The sequence below is a fragment of the Urocitellus parryii genome, chromosome 1 (genome assembly GCF_045843805.1).
Source record: "Urocitellus parryii isolate mUroPar1 chromosome 1, mUroPar1.hap1, whole genome shotgun sequence".
Classification (NCBI taxonomy): domain Eukaryota; kingdom Metazoa; phylum Chordata; class Mammalia; order Rodentia; family Sciuridae; genus Urocitellus; species Urocitellus parryii.
In genome coordinates this window covers 60,882,966-60,895,795 of record NC_135531.1, presented here as the reverse complement: position 1 = coordinate 60,895,795, position 12,830 = coordinate 60,882,966, and the positions used below count along the sequence as shown (strand labels likewise).

Here is a 12,830-nt window from a genome sequence, read left to right as displayed (position 1 = left end):
TTTTGCTTCACCCCTCAACTCTTTCGCTACCAATGTGCCACAGAATTTTTTGAGTAGGAACCTGTCCAATTATATTACTTGTTATGTATCAGATTTTATTTCTAGGAGACTGACAGGTTGGAGCCTGCATTCAACTGAAAAAAATGTAAATGAAAAAAAAAAACATTTAAAAATTAATGTGGGGCTGGAGATATAGCTCAATTGGTAGAGTGCTTGCCGCATGCAAAAGGCCCTGGGTTCAATCCCTAGCACCACACATAATAATAATGTGGCTTAGTAGAAAATTAGATTTTCTTTGGGTGCCTCTGAGTTTCAGAAAACTGGTAGATATTGTTAACACCAGTACACAATTTGATCTCAGCAACTTCCCTCTCCACAGGTAGCTTTATCATGTGACTTTTTTGACTTTCTGGATGTCCAGGATCATTAAAAAAAATTCTAAAATTCTGTGTTTTGTCAAATCATATATCTCTTTGTATTTACTAGGCAGTTTTCCCTTTCTCCTACTTTGAACACTTTGGCTTGTTCAAGATGCTGTGTAAGAGAAATGGATAATGTATTAAAAAATTCTTCGCTAGATAAATTAGTGAATGTTTTTTTCAAACAATCTTCTAGACAATTATGTATCTTTTATATAAATATTGGGGCTTGTGTCATGATTGATGATTTAGGAGGCATGCAAATGTTTTGTAGATTCTTAACTCTACATTTTAGAAAAACACAATGTGGACCTGGAAGTAGATGTATAATTTTGTGCCTATCCTTTCTTTAGTCATGATCTCCTTTGTTTGCTTTTCTTCTTAAATTCTATGATCTGTGGAGAGAATACAATATCCATTGTATATTTTAAGTTGAGAAATATTCTGAATTAACTACATAACTGAATTCCAGTCTCAAAAACTGCCCTTCAGTTAATTATGCAGCTGATATGAATTCTATGTGAAAAGGTCTGTGTTGCTCATCATTGTATTCCCAGTTCATAGGTACTTTCTGGCATATAATAGGACTTAGAAATATTTGTTGACTTATCATTCATGAACTCAGTGAGTTATCATATATCATATTTTTTATCCATAAAAATAAACTTATGAAAGTCCTTTTATTATATAAAAACAACTTCAGGTATTTAAGCACAATTATAACATTTCATGTTTGTATCTTACAATTTGAATTGATACTGAAATAAGGAAACTTCCAATAAAGTATTTGCTTATTAATGCATTTATATGTTTAAAGGATAAACCAGTGTTGAAAATAAGACTTTATAAAAATTCTCTTTTCTCATGATTCTCAAATCATATTCCTAGCAAAGTAACCTCAATAAAAGCTAGATGTTTTTGGATGAAGATAATCAAAGAATGCAGTAAGGGCCTGCAGTTTTGGCTCAGAGGAAGAATGCTTGCCTAGTGTGCTTGAGGCACTGGGTTCAATCCTCAGCACCACATTAAAATAACATAAAGGTATTGTGTTGCCTTACAACTAAAAAAATATTTATCTATCTATCTATTTATTTATTTATTTTGTGGTGCTGGGGATTGAACCCAGGGTCTTGTGCATGTGAGGCAAGCTGAGCTACCAACTGAGCTATATCCCCAGCCCTTAAAAAGTAAATATTTAATAATTTAAAAAAAAAAAAGGAATGGAGTGAAATCCATCCAGGATTAACCACGTTAAATTTCCTTTGTCAGTTTATATTAATTTTGCATTTATTGTTCACTAAAGTTAGTGATAGATATAAATACCTCAGTTATATAAACAAGTACAATTTAAAAATCAGTCTATTTCCTAGAGACTTTTTTAAGTAAAAAATCACATTATAAAAAAACAGATATTTTAGTGAAGAAAGTTTAGATCCTACAAAAATTCATGCAAGTAATAGCTTCCTTTTCATTATTTTTGTTATTTTTTTTATCTGAGATAGTATCTTTTTCAAATCTCAAAATGTTTATGGTCTGAGATGGCCTATACTGTACTGCCCACTGACTTTGGGCTCATGTTGGTAGAAGGGAGTTTTGCACTTGGGTGGGCCTTGCATTTATTTTCTTTCATTGGTCATCCTTCCTTCTAAAGTTGGCAACCTGACATTGTGGCCCTTTTCTGTGTTTACTTACCCCAGGAGAATGGTGCAGTTTCTGTTGTTTTTGGGTATGAAAGGAGCAAGATCCTGAAAATCCTGTCATTTAACTTTAGTCTTTTTTTTTTTTTTTTTTAATACTGGGGATTTAACCCAGAAGCACTTTAGCACTGAGTGACAGACCTGGGTATCCTCCCCAATGTGTCCCCTCCGCCCTGCTGTTTTTAAATTTTGAGATATGGTCTCACTAAGTTTCTTAGGGCCTTGCTAAGTTGCTGAGGCTGTGATTACAGGTATACGCCATTATGCTTAGCTTTAGTTCTTTTCAAAAAAATAAAATAATTTTTCTTAATTACAAGAAGTGCTTGTCTGTTAGCTCCTCTATTTTAAAAATGTTTTAAAATATTTAATTGACACATAGTAATTACATATATTTATGGAGCATAGTGGGATATTTCAGTACTTATATTCAGTGTATAATTATCAAGGTAATTGGCAAATTTGTTGTCTCAACATTTGTCATTTCTTTGAATTAGGAACAGTCAAAATTCTCTCTACGGGCTAGGGTTGTAGCTCAGTGTTGGAGCACTTGCCTAGCATGTGTGAGACATTGGGTAGGATCCTCAGCACCACATAAAAATAAATAAATAAAATAAAAGTATTGTGTCCATCTACAAAAACAATTTTTTAAAAATCATCTCTACTAGCTATTTTGAATATCTAATTAATTATTGTCAATCATAGTTATCCTTCTGTGACATTATTTCTCCTTCATATTTATACCCTCATACATGTTAACCATCCTCTGTTCATCTCCTCCTTCTGCAGTCATAATTTTTAATATATTTTTTTAAAGTTCGTGAATTTTAAGGATAATTCACACACACATTCTTTAAATTTATTTTTTATTTTTTTAATACCTTTATTTTATTTATTTATATGTGGTGCTGAGGATCAAACCCAGTGCCTCACTTGTGCTAGGTGAGCACTCTAACGCTGAGCCACAACCCCAGCCCCTAATAAATCTTTTTTTAAAGCTGTTAAATGTGCAATTATATACTTGTTCAGCCTGACATGGCTGAATAAATCTTTTTTGTTTCTTTTGATCTAGCTTTTGCCTAAGATTAATGACCTAACTAAGCTCAATACTAACTAAGCTCCTTCATTTGTGTATGTATTTCAATTGGTTTTACTAGCTATAATGGAAAATACAAAGCAAAAGAATGCTGCTGCTTTCTGGAGAACAAAGTGCTTGTTGTGGATAGTGATTGTAAAAAAAATGTCCAATAGTGTTCAGCAAAATATAGTGCATTGTGGGCTGGGATTGAGGCTCAGAGGTAGAGCGCTCGCCTAGCACATTCGAGGCCCTCATAAAAATAAGTAAAATAAAGGTATTGTGTCCAACCAACTACAACTAAAAATAAAAAAATATATATTTAGTGCATTGTGTCATTTAAAATTTTTTTAAAAATGTTTGGGGGCTGGGGTTGTGGCTTAGTGGTAGAGCACTTGTCTAGTACATGTGAGAAACTGGGTCTGATCTTCAGCACCAAATAAATAAAAGTATTGTGACCATATACAACTAAAAAAACTTTGGTGATAAGCAAAGTGAGCAATCCCAAAAAAACCAAAGGCCAAATGTTTTCTCTGATTAATGGATGCTGATCCATAATGAGGGCGGGGGAGAGAAGAATGGAGAAATTTTGGATTGGGCAGAGGGGAATTGGAGTGTGCATATGGGAAAGATGGTGGAATGAGATGGACATTATTACCCTAGGTATGTGTATTATTACATGAATGATATGACTCTGCATTGTGTACAACCAGAGAAATGAGAACTTGTGCTCCATTTGCGTACAATGAGTTGAAATGCATCCTTCTGTCATGTATGACTAATTAGAACTAATAAAAAATGTTTGGAAGGCAACCTAGTTCCTTAGAAGACTTTCTTATTCAAATCATATTTTCATCTAACTGTTTGAGATGGTTGAGTCTGTCATTGCAAAATGTATGTCTGGGTAGAAGAAAATTGGAGCAAAGAGAGGGAAATACAGAAAAAAAAACATCATGAAGTAATGCCAACATAGATTATCAGAGCTTTTCCTAACTAGTATTTGCATGGAATGGTGAGAATGACAATTGGAAAGGGACTATTCAGGGACAATTAGTGGCTACTGTGATTGATCTCATTAATATATGACCTTTCTATATGTGTCTTGTATAAGTAGGTACAGTTATTACTTTAAAATTTACTATAATTTAAAAAGATAATTTTTTTCTCCTTTGATTTTAAAATTTTCTCCAGTGATCCTGGGGGCTTCCTTGATTGTTTTTATTTTTACTTCATTCTAATTTTTATTGCTGGAAATTGAATCCAGGGCCATACAAGAACATGCCCTAACATTGAGCTATGCCCAGCCTCTTAATATTTTAAAATTTGAGCATGTCTGGTGTTTTCATAATGATTTCTTGATTATCATTTCTTCCGCTACCATTCTTGTTTAAAATTTGATTGTCTCCTTTTTTTTTTTTTTTTTTTAATAGCATTCAAGAAGATAAACAAGCAAATGTTGTTAAACAAGTCCCTGTTTCAAGGACCCGATTTCAGAAACCAAAGCCAAATATAGGAAGAGGAAATGGAAGAAGAGAGAGATCCTCTAAGGAAGAAGTACCAGAGGAGATTCTTGCCTCTGGGGAAATGACAGTGGCTTTGAGAGAAATTGTAAAACTAGACACCCTACCGAGGGAGAAGGTACCAGTGACAACCACTACTGCTAAAGAAACTAAGTCATATTTAAAAGAAACTGGAAGAGACATTTCTCTTATGGAGAAGATGCCAGAAATAACTGATAATACTCTGGAAATGCAGGCAGGTTTGAAAGCAATTGGAAGAGAAATTTGCCCAAGGGAGATGCTATCAGAAATGACTGAGAGTACTGTGCAGAGGGAGACAGATTTGAAAACACCTGGAAGAGTGTTTTCCCCAAGGAAGAAGGTGCAGGAATTGATTGATGCCATTCAGGAAATAGACAAAAATTTGGAAGAAACTGGAATAAGAGAAATATCCCCACAGGAAAATGTCCAAGAGATCAAGTCTATAGGTGAGATGGAAACAAATTTGAAAGAAACTGGAAGAGAGATGCCCATAAGAGACAGGACTCCACAAAAGATTGATGTCACTCAGGAAAGAAAGACAGATTTGGAAGAAACTGAAGGAAGAGAAATATCTGCGTTAGTTAAGGCTCCAGAGGAAGTCACAACTATAGATGAAATGAAAACAGATCTGAAAGAAAGTACAGGAGATATTTCCCAAAGGGAAAAGGTTCTAGTGACGGTCAGTGACCTAGAGGAAAGGGAGGTTGATTTGAAAGAAACTGGAAGAGACATTTCTCTGATGGAGACCATAGCAGGAGAGATGACTGCCATTGAGGAAATGGAGGCAGATTTGAAAGATACTGGAATAGACATTTCCCTTACGGAAACTGTGTCAGGAGAGATGACTGCTGTTGAGGGAATGGAGACAGATTTGAAAGATACTGGAAGAGACATTTCCCCCATGAAGACCATATCAGGAGAGATGACTGCCATTGAGGGAATAGAGGCAGATTTGAAAGAAATTGAAACAGACATTTCCCTGACAGAGACCATATCAGGAAAGATAACTGCTATTGCGGGAATGGAGGCAGATTTGAAAGATACTGGAAGAGACATTTCCCAGATGGAGACCATATCAGAAGAGATGATTGCCACTGAAGGAATGGAGGCAGATTTGAAAGATACTGGAAGAAAAAATTCCTTGGGGAAGAGAGGATCTGAAAAGATGGGTGTTACTGAGGAAATGGTGGCAGATTTGGAAAAAACTGGAAAAACAGACATTTCTCCAAGGGAAAATGAATCAGAGGAATCCAGTACTTCAAAGCAAACTGAAGCAAATGTAATACAGAGCAGTAGTGGTGACACCAGTACCGTACCTTCACTAGATATGAAAGTATGTATTTTTTGTCCTTTAAGTTTTTTAAAAATAATTTTTTCAGGTCAAAGTTACCAAAATAATTCCATGATTATTGACTTTAAAAATCCAACAACACTTTAAATCTCTAAAAGTTGCAAGTCTTTCCCAGTCTTAAAATTTTATATTTTGGACCTTAAAAAACTGTGTTCTTTAAAAAACAAAACAAACAAACAAAAACTTTAGATACTGGGGATTGAAACCAGACACACTTTATCTCTGAGACACATCCTCTTCTCCTTTTTAATTTTTTATTTTGGGATAGGGTTTCACTAAGTTGTTGAGGCTGGCCTCAAACTTGAGATCTTCCACTTCTAGTCTCAGCCTCTGTAGTCATAGTCACTGTTTTTATAGGCATATGGCACCATGCCAAACAAATTTTTAATAACTATTTGAAGGGTTTTTTTTTTGATAAAAGGAGTGTGAACATATGCTGGCATTTTTATTTTGACCATATTTGTGTCTATATTTCTCTTTATTTACTGCTCTACCTGATTTACTTTACTTCTAAGTTTCTTTTGTTGAAAATTTCATCTTGTTCATGTTATTTGAAGTTCATCCTTTTTTTAAAGAATTTTTTTTCTGACTTTTTTTTTAAATACACATTTAAAAAAAATTTTTTTTAGTTGTCGATAGACTTTTATATTATTTATTTATATATGATACTGAGGATCAAACCTGGTGTCTCACACATGCCAGGCAAGTATGCTACTGCTGAGCCCCAGCTGCAACCCCAGCCTCTTTTTCTGACCTTTTTTTGGTTAGATAATGGCACTTGTGGTTTGGAAAAATCCTAATGCACAATATAAAAAGAAAACTTTTTCCTTGGTTCTGGGTTTTAACATTTGTATGTTAAATTTTATTTAGAAATTAAGAACGAAAGTTTTAAAGGAAAGTGTCTAGAAGACAATAGACACTTGAAGTTTGTAATGTATGAAATGCTTGTAGAATGTGTATGTGCTCATTTACTGTAACTATTTCTTTAGAATATTAGCAGTGAAGTATTATCAGTGATGCATATACCTACAGAAGAAAACAGAAATTCTGAAAAGGAGGTATCCTGTCATTTGAAGACTTCTTCACAAACTTCTGAAATTGGTGAAATAGAAGACCAGGAGATAAGACCTCCAGATGTTCCAGAACAGTTTTCAGATATTAATTTAAGGTATAAGTTTATAAAGGTCGAAGTGTTTTTAAAGAAAAAGCATATAAAGTTTTATTTATAGATTATGTCAAACTAAGGTTTCAAGGCATAACATACGGGATAGTGTTAGAGATTTTTAAATAGTTTTTGGAAGACTAGGAGACGGGATTGAGGTCATTCTGACACTGGCTTGTAAGAATCACTATCATGTATAAAATTGACAGACCACCTACTCCTAAGTCAACATAGGTTTTACAAACTGCTTTCTTTGTATAATGATAATGTAATTCCCTAGATTCATGCCTGGATTGTACTACTCTTGGTTTTTGGAATCTACCAAATAAGTTGATTTGTTTTACTGTTAAGAATTAGGATTTGAAAGACAGTGGAGTGAGTTAGACATCATTAGCCTAAGTACATGTATGAAGACACAAATGGTCTGAAAATACTTGTGTACAACTAGTGACTTGAAAAATTGTGCTCTATATGTGTAATATGAAATGAATTGCATTCTGCCATTATATATAACAAATTAGAATAAATAAATAATTTAATAAAAAAAAGAATTAGGTTTTAATGTTTACTGCTAATTGCTAAGTTTGTCCTTCAGCCCCACTTGCACTGCCCCTTCAGTTCATTCTAAAGTTTGATAATCCTTGTTTCCAAAGCAGATCTCTTCTTCAAGAACAGAAGGCACTTGAAGTTAAACCAGCACCTTTTGTGAGAAGCCTATTAAAAAGACCAAAACCAAATTTAACAAGAGCAGCTTTAAAGAAAGAGACTGCAGAAGCACAAAAATATGTACATGGGAAGAAGTTGGAAACTGATGAAGTAGAGACCACTGTGATACAGCAGGACAGTGAACAAGCTAGTACTCTCCCTTCTCAACATGTGAGTGATTAAGATGGAGGTTGTGGGAGCTGGGTGCAGTGGCACGAGCCTGTAATCTCAGCAACTCAGGAGGCTGACGCAAGTTTGAGGCCACCCTCAGCAAATTAGCAGGTCCTAATCAACTTAGTGAGACCTTGCCTCAAAATAAAAATTGCCAGGAATATAGCTCCATGGTTAAGTGACTTTGAGTTCAATCCCTGGTAGAAAAGAAGAGATGATGCTTGTGTATGTGGGTTGGGGGTTAGTTACTATAGTTGTAAATTTCTTCATATAATTTTTATTTTGTATGATTACGTTCCCACACTTAATGTGCCTCATTATTCTGCAGAGTTTGTGTAGGAATCTTAATGTGTCATAGGAAGTTGAGGTTCTGGCTATGTTTTAGTTAGCTCTCCACCCCCACCCCCACTTCTGTGCTGGGGATTGAACCTAGGGCCTTGTGCATGCACTATACCACTGAACCATATCCCTAGCCCTTAGCTTTTTGTCACTGACCAAAAGACCTGACATGAATAACATAGAAGAGGATAAAGTTTATTTTGGCTCATGGTTTCAGAGATTCAGTCCTTGGTTGGCCAGATCCTTAGCTTTGTAGGACATTATAGAAGAATGACATGGTGGGGGGAATCAATTCAGGACATGGCAATCAGGAAGCAGAGACAGTGTGCTGCTCTCTAGGGACAAAATGTAAACCCCAGGGTATGCACCCAGTGACCTCCTACCTCTCAGTCATACCATACCTGTCTACTGTTTTGACCCAGATAATACTTAGAATCGATTAATCCATTGATTAGGCTACACTTCTAACTCTTTTTACCTAAAAAATTCTTGCATTGTCTCACACATGAACTTTTGAGGGATGCCTCATATCTAAACCAAAACAGGCTTTGCAACTGTAGCCAAATGATGTAACAGATTTCTTCTAGGAAAATGGGAATTATAGTGCTTTATTTTACTCTGTTGTGAAGGTGAAATGAAAAATTAAAAACTTGGTATGAATTTGAGTATCAGTATATGGTCCATAACAAGAATTAAAATTCTTACATGGCATCTTAAAGTACTTTAGTTCTTTATTATGCATCAGTATTTATATTTTTCCTGACCTTATGTTTATAAAAGATAAACTACTTTTTTATTAATTATTTTTTCTGATTATAAGAATTTTAACTTGGAAAAAAATACCTATGTTCTAAAAAGTGAGAGTCCTTTATAATGTCTCATCCCTCCATCCCAATTAATCATATAGCAGCTTTGCATTTTTGTTCCTAGACTTTTCTGTGTAGCTATTTATAAAGTAATATACAAGTATTTTTATTATTTTCAAAAATGGCGTCATTCTTGCCTTCTGATTTTTCTACTTAACACGATACTGTGAACATTTTCTTTGGATCAGTACAGAGAAATGTCTTTGTTTGAGGTACTGAGGATTGAACCTAGGTCTTTGTGCATGTTAGACAAGTGCTGTACCATTGAGCTACATCCTCAGACCTTTATTGAAATTTTTATTTTGAGACAAGGTCTTGATAAGTTTCCCTATGTTGCCCTGGAGCTTGCCATCCTTCTGACTCGGCCTCACACGTAGCTGAGATTATACGTGTGTTCCATCATGTCTGGTAAAATTTGTCTTTTAAATGTCTATGTCATATTGCATTGTAAAGAAATTAAAGTTTATATAGTCTCCCACTCATAGATCTGTTGTATGTCCAATATCTTGTTTGTTTGGGGGTGGGTGGGGGCTATTAAATTATTCTAAGAAGTATCTTTGTATATTTGCTCATAGGTACTTTGTTGGAAGGGAATACTGAGGATGGAACCCAGGGGTGCTTTACACACTGAGCTACATGTCTGGTCTTTTTTATGTTCTGGAGTCTTGCTAAGTTGTTGAGGCTAGCCTCAAACTTGGATCCTTCTGCTTCAGCCACCCAGGTTGCTGGGATGATTATAGGGTACATCAATAAGCCCAGCTATTTGAGTATTTTCACATTTTATTTTATTTATATGTGGTGCTAAGGATTGAACCAGTGCCTCATGTGTTAGGCAAGCGGTCTACCACTGAGCTACAACCCAGCCCTATTTGAGTATTTTTATAAGATGAATTTCTTTCTTTCTTTTCTTTCTTTTTCTTTATATATATACACACATATATATATATATATATATATATATATATATATATATATATATATATTTTAAGTATAAATGGACACAATACTTTTATTTGTTTATTTTTTTGTGTGGTGTTGAGGATTGAACCCAGTGCCTCACACATGCTAGGTAAGTTCTCTACTACTGAGCCACATCCCCAGTTCCTAAGATGAATTTCTAGAGGTGGAATTGCTGGGACTTTAAATTTTTGATCAATAACTGCCCCATTGTCTTCTACTTCAAGTGGTGTATGAAAGTTTTTGTTTCACTGTACTTTTTAGCGGGAATGGATACTGGGAATTAAACCAGGAGCATTCTGCCTCTGATATACACAGCCCTTTTAAAAAATTTTATTTTGAGACAGAGTCTGGCTGAGTTACCCAGGCTGGCCTTGGACTTGAGATCCTTCTGTCTTGGCCTTATTTCCCTATACTTTTACCAACTCAGGATGATTTCTTTTTTCTGCCTTCCAGGATGTGGCTTCCCCAATAACATCAAGAGAAAAAGATAAATCGGGTCACAAGAAGGAGGAGACTGTCACATTACCATGTATACAGACTGAAAAAGACACTTCACCTTCAAATTCTCATGAACCTAAAGAGGAGTCTCAGTCAACACAAACACAGGAAAACGAATTAGTTGTTCCTACGGGGTAAACAGTGATATTTCCTTGAAAATCTAAGAGACATTTCTTTGAAAATTTTTTTATTATTATTTAAGTGTGCTAATGTTTTTTAAAAAGGAATATAAAGAATATTTGGTTTATTTTAATTGATATGGCAGACCGTCTACATAGAAAATAAAATTGAATTCAACTTGGTACTTTTTGGTACTGGGGATTGAAACCAGGGGCACTTAATCACTGAGCTCCATCTCCAGCCCTTTTTATTTTTTATTTTCAATAGGGTCTCACTAAGTTGCTTAGGGCCTTGGTAAGTTGCTGATCCTGGCCTCAAACTTGGGAATTCTCCTCCCTTAACCTCTGAGTCTCCTGGATAATAGGCATGCCCCATCGTGCCTGGCTCAGATTGACATTTTAATGCTTTACTGTTAACTACTTAAGATTTTTTTTAAAAAAATATATGGACAGCATGCCTTTATTTTATTTATTTATTTTTATGTGGTGCTAAGGATTGAATCCAGTGCCTCAGACATACTAGGCAAGCACTGTGCCACTGAGCCACAACCCCACCCCTACTTAAGATTCTCTACAAAGAAATTCATTTAAAAATACATGTATATATGCTATAAATTCATTACCATTTTCACCAATTTGAGGCATACATACCAGAGGCATTAAGTATGTTTACATTATTCTGCAGTCATTACTATCATCCATCTCTAGAACTTTTTTGTTTTTGTTTTTTTCCCCCTACAAACTGAAACTGTACCCATTAAGCATTAACTTCCCTTATCTTATAACTTTTCTAAAATATTTTTATAATCAAAAACGTCATTTTCCTTTAATAGTAAGAAGTATTTTTTTATAGAGGCTTTTAGAAGAGGTTTAAATTACATATTTTTACAATGGTTTTCAACTTTTTACTATCAGGCCTTCTCTCTTTCTTCCTATTCTTTTACAGGACTCCTGAAATTAAAGCTTTCCCACAAGAAGTGAAGGAAAGTGTTATCCAAAGTTCTGGACCAGTGAGGGGCCGACTTCAGAGACCTAAACCAAATATAAGAAAGGCTAGACACAGGCAAATAGTAGAAAATGATGAAGCCAAAGGCATAATTAAGGAAGAAAGATCATTACTACAAAAAAATGAAAGTAATAAGAAGTCCCTGACAATGGTGAGTTATCATATAACTAAATTGATCCTTTTAAATGCATATTAAAACATCAAGTCCGGTGTGGAAAGCCTATAATCCCAGCAGCTCAGAGATTGAGGCAGGATCAGGAATTCAAAGCCAGGTTCAGCAAAAGTGAAACCCTGTTTCTAAATAAATACAAAATAGGGCTGGGATATGTGGTCCAGGGCCCCCGAATTCAATCACTGGTACCTCCCAAAACAAAAAACATCAAGTGATAGCTCAGGCTTGAAGTAGAATATAGTCATCTCACCCTTATTCTCCCTAGTGAATACATAATGTGTCCCAATTTTGTTTGATTTACTATTTCAGGTTTTTTTTTTTTTTTAAACCGAAAAGACATTACCTGCCCAACTAATGACACTTGCGTGAAATGTTTAATCAAAACAAAGTAATACTGAACCTCACGTGTCAACACCTGAGATAACCACTGAGAATCTTTTGACCTGTCTTACCGAATTAATCTCCATGCACACTTACGCGCACACTTAATACTATAATTGGATTTTTATATCAGAAAATAGGATTTAAACCTTTTTTGCTATGTGACAATACTGTGGGTTTTTAAAATATTGTTTTAGTTGTTGATGAACCTTTATTTATTTATTACTTTATACGTGGTTCTGAGAATTGTATCCAATGCCTCACACATTCTAGGCAAGCGTTGTACCACTGAACCACAATCTCAGCCCACAATGCTATTTTGAATGATAATTTAAGAAATCTCTTAGTAAATCTTTTGATATTAGAAAAAA

At 34.8% G+C, this 12,830-nt stretch overlaps 1 protein-coding gene across 5 annotated transcripts in view; it reads left to right on the top strand.

Annotated features, from left to right (window-relative positions):
- Bdp1 (BDP1 general transcription factor IIIB subunit) overlaps window positions 1–12,830 on the top strand; it is a 100,566-nt gene that overhangs the window by 42,446 nt on the left and 45,290 nt on the right. For 4 of the 5 annotated variants that reach the window (XM_026393231.2, XM_026393234.2, XM_026393233.2 and 1 more), the window contains exons 17-21: window positions 4,619–6,062; window positions 7,070–7,248; window positions 7,896–8,118; window positions 10,737–10,915; window positions 11,847–12,057. In XM_026393231.2, coding sequence (XP_026249016.2) covers window positions 4,619–6,062; window positions 7,070–7,248; window positions 7,896–8,118; window positions 10,737–10,915; window positions 11,847–12,057 — 2,236 coding nt within the window. The remainder of the gene's footprint in view (window positions 1–4,618; window positions 6,063–7,069; window positions 7,249–7,895; window positions 8,119–10,736; window positions 10,916–11,846; window positions 12,058–12,830) is intronic. The other variant, XM_026393232.2, reaches the window with a different exon arrangement.